The following is a 6,218-nucleotide window of genomic DNA, read 5'->3' as shown; positions in this document are numbered from 1 at the left end:
AAGAAGAAGAGAAATAACAATAATAATGATTCTCAATTACTGCCCTCAATAGAAGAGGATCAGATTCTCAAGCCCACAACCTCGTTAACTTCCTCTAGACTGCCCAAAAGCTAAACATATTGGTTGTCATTTGTCATTTCGATTCAGTTGTTTCTTGAAAGAAACATGAAGCAAAATGTCATGACAGTATACCAAATTTCGGGTCTTTGCCAAGCAATTAAGATATTGAACAACTTCATATAATTCAAAGTTGAAAGCAAAAGCATCTCACAAAAAAAAGGGGGATGGGGCATTAAATAATTGCTTAGAAAGCAATGACTGAAGTTGAATTTATTCGGTGTTCTTAACCAGGAACAGAATTTGTTAACAAAATTTTCCAGAACTAATAGAACATTCCAAAATCTAACTATTTAAAAATGCCATACCCGGTGCTTAGAAAGTTGCATAATACTACTTTCTTGAAAGTCTCTGTGTTGTCTTTGTCGGAGTTCTATGCTGATAAATAAGATGGTAAATTACAGCTCAGAATGTTTATAGCTAAGTTGGACTCAGGTGCGGGCGTCCGATACGGGTGCAGATCTAGAGGTCGGATCCTTCATGATCTAAATTTTAAGATTCGGGGATACCGATCCAGGTGTGGATACGGGTGCGGGGATTCGGCTAAAAATAATTGAAATATCTAAAAATAGAGTTATAAACCTAAATTATGAGATATTATGTGGAAAACATGAGGAGAAAATATTGATCAAGAGGAGAATCCCGGAAGGAGATAAAAGGAAAAGGAGTGACATAGAAATTTCAATATACAAGGTATTCTATTTTCTTCAGGTCCACCTTAGCTTTTGTTTTGATTATAGAAATCATTGGATCTGTCCGGAATTTCTCCGTTGATTTTGGTCAAAGCGCCCAAAAGCGGTTGACCAGATCCGGTACGGATCCCACACCCACACCCACACCCATGTCGTGTCGACACGGGTGCGGCACTGAAAGCGAAGAGTCCAAGTAACTTAGGTTCAGTAGTGTAGCAGTGTTCGTCGACCTTCTTCTTTTTCTTTTTTTTTTTTGGGATAAGGAGCAGTGTTCGTCTACCTTAGTTGTTTCTGCCACATTGTTAGTCACATGCCATATTCAATCTTCTTTGAGGATTATAATATGGAGAATCTATGTAGGCCTGCGTGTTGCATGGGTTAGTTTGGACTTTTTGTTACATTGCTGGCTGCTTTTAATGCTGTTAACTAATTTGAAGGTAGGGTATGAAGTGCTTTGGTTAGAATTATAGGGCTGTATTTATAACATAGTCATATTATAGGGATGGTTGGTATAATTTACTCCAAAGCTTATAAAGATAAATAAAACTAAGATTTGAATCTAATGGTAAGTTGGCTTTTGGATAGTGTATGTGTAATGTATGCTTCGTGCATATCAACATGCCTACAAAAGGTAATAAGACTCTAACAGTATATTTTCGTTCAAATTTTTGGCTCAACTTGTTGTTGATCTGCACGAATTTCAATAGAATTTCCACGTTGCTGTTGCTTGAACCTTGTTCTAGCTGGGTTGAACTTGAAAAATACCGTTTTGGGGTTGCAACTGATTATTAGTCATTCTTTTGAACCTCCTATATTTCCTGCGTGTGCAACAATAGAATTATAATTCGATGGGCATGTATGATTGAAAGTCTGATTATTTCTTCATGCATGTGTTGTTAGTACTGTATACATGGATTTCCACTAGAAGACAATACCTGTAAGATTTTCTTTACAAGGAGGAGTAGAAATCCTTGCTGACTAATAATTTCTTGAAATCAAGATGCTATTATTTGGTAGTCTTCTAGCAGCTGATTGCCATTGGGTATTACTGGTAAAACTGCTGTCTTGTTTTTGTTATGATCTCGAAAAAGCTGAATCACAGATCTTTGCTGCAATTTGAGTCCTGCTATTATAGTGTCAATATGATGGGTATATATCTGTCTAAAGCATTTTGACAGGTAACACATAACCATGATGTATTACCCTATTGGTGTTATTGTTGACACATTTTTATGGATGGTTGGTCCATGTATATTCATATATTCTATTAATACTTTTATTACAAATATTATTTGGTTTAACTAGTTGGATACCTAGAGTAGCCCTGACCTCTGTCAACTGGCACTATAGAGATTTCTGTTGCATCTCATTACAACTATTGACTTTAGTAACCTTTCGGGTTCTTCACGTCTTAAGCGTAAGTAAATCATGCTTGGCTGCTGTCTCTACCATAGAATTTCAAAGCAACTTTAGTTAGCATGCACCATCTACGTATGTCTTAACGGAATCCTCTTTGGTTAAACATGTTGAAAGGTGTTACTGAAGCATGGCATCAGGTAGCAGAACACATGTTCTTGGAGTTGGTCACTCTTCAGATTGAGAGTTGCTGGATGCCTTTTTTGTGGTACCTAATTAACAAACATGTGCGCTGTTAATAATATCTGTGGTACCTAATTAAGAGCCCGTTTGGATTGGCTTATAAGTTGCTTATAAGCTGTTTTTAGCTTTTTTGAGTGTTTGGCTGGCCAGTTTAAAGTCATTTTGTGCTTAAAATAAGCTCAAAAAAATAATTGGGCCCATTTGACTTAGCTTATCTAAAGCAGCTTATAAGCTGAAAACAGCTTATAAGCCCAAAAAAATAAGTTAGACTACCCCAACTTATTTTTTTTAGCTTATAAGCTACAAACAACTTATAGGCATAAGCCCATCCAAACAGGCTCTAACAAACATGTACACCCTTGCGTGTGCACTTTTACTGAAGTAGCAAATAAAATCTGCAACATGCGTATCCGCAACATAGGAAATAAAGTGAGGTCTTACTCTATATTATTATTCTTGCCAGGCTTATGTGTTTTGCTTTCCTTCACAGCTAGAAGTAGAAAATAACTTTATACAGTTATTCCTTTATTAGAGCAAGGGGAGATTTGAGCAACGTTAAAGTTGTCTCCGTGTAACCTATAGGTCAGGGGTTCGAGCCATGGAATCAGCCACCGATGCTTGCATCAGTGTAGGCTGCATTACACCCCCTTCGGGTGCGGCCCATCTCCAGACCCTGCGTGAGCACTGGATGCTTCGTGCACCGAGCTGACCTTTTTTTTATTCAATTTCCTTTCTGCATGCTGGGTCCCTGTTTTCACCCTTCATAGAACTGAATGTGGAAAGAGAAGGCAACTGTGAAATATATTCTGGTCTTAATTGGATGATTCTTTATCTGAATTGTTTTTGGTGCCTGTGATTGAAGACCACACTTAATTGGAATATGAAATAAGGATGTAAACAGTATATGCTTGATACACATCCACAATATAATATGCTGCTAGAGGTACTCTTTGTCCAAAATGTCTATGGTAGGTTTTAGATGCCAGTTCAGTGAGATTCGTTCTTTAAATGTGGTTCACTATCTTCTTCCTCTGCCATTCATTTGGCATGCTCGCCCCCTCTTTTTTACATTAATTTCTCTGTGTTGATCCAAAATTCTGTCTGCAGAACTTGGCAAATCCAACTGCTTTGCTTTTGAGTTCTGTCTCTATGCTTCGTCATCTAGAGCTTAATGATAAAGCTGATCGCATCCAAGATGCCATCCTAAAAACAATTGCGGAGGGAAAGTACCGAACAGGTGACCTTGGAGGTACTGCATCAACAACTGAGTTCACGAATGCCATCTGCGATCATCTTTAAACATGTTGGTCCATGTGTATATTTTATTTTGCAACGGGTTCAACAAAAAGTAAGTTTCTTTCAGAGGTGCAGTTGAAATTGATTTTATTGCTTTTGGTGACGCAAACTAGATTTCCTTGGCTTTTATAAAAATTTGCATAATGGGAATGTCAGAATTCATTCTCAAAGGATATCTTTCATTGAATAGCATCCACCACCAGTAATGGCTGGCTGTCATGTTAATTTGCAAGGAATAAGAGTTTCATCTTATAGTGTTTCTTGTTGTTAGTTCGATTATTCTTGCTTCTTTCATGATCATATTTCAATTTTCCGTTTCCTCTAGTATCTGTAGAGCAATGGCAGAACTTTTGTTGGTTTTCTTATACTGGTGGAGTTATGTTGAACTTGGTAGTTTTTCATGATTTTCTGTGGATTGTGAAGCGTTATTTTGGAAAAGTCAATTTCATGCTAAAATATAATGCTGACATTGATAATTTGCTGCGGACTACGTTTGAGATAGCTATATTTCATGCTTATATAGGTGAGCATGTCTTCATTGCGTATGAAAATTTTAAAACACATTTGTACTGCCAATTAATAACCCTTGGTATTCCTTGTGGAGCATCCTTGTTGAGGCTATAAGAAATGTGTGCAAGAGTTCTGTAAGGTCATGACTTTAGACGTGGGAAATAAAGATAGGACTAGCTTTTGGAATCATATTATCGGGTATGTAGTCTGAGTTCGTATTTCAATACATTAGCATCAGAATTCGTTGGATGAACTTGACTAATTGAAAGCATAACTTCAGGCTTTGATGTCTGAGGTTATGCTTTGCAAAGGAGTTTGATTTCACAATAACGCTTGAAGTTATGCTTGCAAGAAACATTAGGAACGAGCGTTTGAAGTTATCCTCTAAAAAGAGCTTAGCTTCATATACGAATGTCTTTTCAATTTTTAAAATAAAGTAAATTATCAATATTTAAATGTAATGTTTGACAAATATGTGTCTATATAAGGAATATTATAATTTTTATCTGTTACTCCCTCCTGATCAAAAAGAGTGTTCAGTTAGCTATTTGCACACCCCTTAAGAAAATACTAACTCCTAGGCAAAAATAGATAATTTGACTAAATTACTTCTAATTAAATATGTATTGAGATTTGATCACTGAACACTTAATAAGGGCACTTGTGGAAGAATAAGGTTAATTGTTTTTTCATTTGTTTAGTGGTCACTTTTTTGAACCAAAGAAAAAAGAGTAAGTGGACACTTTTTTTTTTTATCCGGAGGGAGTATTAGGTATTCAAGATACATGTTATTGTTTAAAAATATAGCATTAAATAATTATAGATTGTACTAATGTTATTGGTTGAACTAATTAATAAGATTCTAACTAAGCACACACTTGCAAGAACATACTGCATGTTTGACAAAAAAATCAAACATTTACAACCGAGATTTCATAACATTGGACACTTGATGAAAGGTAAAAAAGGTCAAAAATATACCTCTACTTTGGAAAAAAAGCTAAAAATATTCTCCAAATTTATTTTGGGTCAAAAATATCCTCCCGTTATTAAACTTTTCAAACATACCTCTATTTTAACAGAAATATCCAACCCCCCCCCCCCCCCAAATACCCATTTTTTTACCTGACCCAACTTTAACCGGACCCAATAAAATGTTAACCGCTGATCAACCAAACAATACCCAAACGTTAAATATCCCTTCATCATAAAAAAAATGGGTATTGTCAGGGTTGGGGGGGGGGGGGGGGGGGGTGTTGGATATTTCTGTTAAAAGAGGGGTATGTTTGAAAAGTTTAATAATGGGAGGGGTATTTTTGACCTAAAATAAGTTTAGAGGATATTTTTAACCATTTTTCCAAAGTAGAGAGATATTTTTTTACCCTTTTCCCTTGATAAAAAGTAATCTAGCAATTCTGACACCACTCATTATAGCTAAGCTTGTCTATAATCACATTCAACAAGGAAATCTTTTAATGACATTATTCATTATAAACCAAGTTTGTAAGTTGTAAGTGACTGATTCTTTCTATGACTAGGAGGTATAGTTTCAAAAAGTTAAAATAATGACACAATTAAGTGAAATAAAGAAAGACAAAATATGAGAAATTACATGAAAACACATTAAAGGTTAGGGAATCTGAATCAAAAAATTAAAAGTAAACAACGTAAAAAGAATAACTAGAAAAATGAAAAATACTTAAATAGTACTCCATAATAAAAATAAATTGAAATGATTAAGAAACTCATAGAAAACAAAGCTTCTAGCATGATTTTACAAGTATAATTAATGCAATGATATAAAAGTTATTATGAGATGCAAATCAACTCTAACATCTTAACTTTCAAATAATAATAGAATCACAATTTCCTAAATATATTATTATCAGACTATGCAATTTACCTCCCTAAAAGAAGATAATCAATAAATTTTATTAGTATTATAATTCAAACATCACTCCTTTATGAATAAAAATAAAATTACTTTCAACTAGCAAAACAATA

General features: G+C 34.9%; 1 protein-coding gene across 1 annotated transcript in view; it reads left to right on the top strand.

Moving 5' to 3' along the window:
- Positions 1-3,963, top strand: part of LOC132032988 (3-isopropylmalate dehydrogenase, chloroplastic) — an 8,352-nt gene extending 4,389 nt beyond the window's left edge. Inside the window, exon 7 of the mRNA XM_059422823.1 lies at positions 3,516-3,963. Within this exon, the coding sequence (XP_059278806.1) occupies positions 3,516-3,707 (192 nt within the window). The 3' untranslated portion in view covers positions 3,708-3,963. The remainder of the gene's footprint in view (positions 1-3,515) is intronic.
- Positions 3,964-6,218: the final 2,255 nt, after the last annotated feature.

This window comes from Lycium ferocissimum, chromosome 2 (assembly GCF_029784015.1).
Source record: "Lycium ferocissimum isolate CSIRO_LF1 chromosome 2, AGI_CSIRO_Lferr_CH_V1, whole genome shotgun sequence".
In the NCBI taxonomy this organism is placed as follows: Eukaryota; Viridiplantae; Streptophyta; class Magnoliopsida; order Solanales; family Solanaceae; genus Lycium; species Lycium ferocissimum.
The sequence above is the reverse complement of the archived record's forward strand: the minus strand, read 5'-3'. Positions and strand labels throughout refer to the sequence as shown.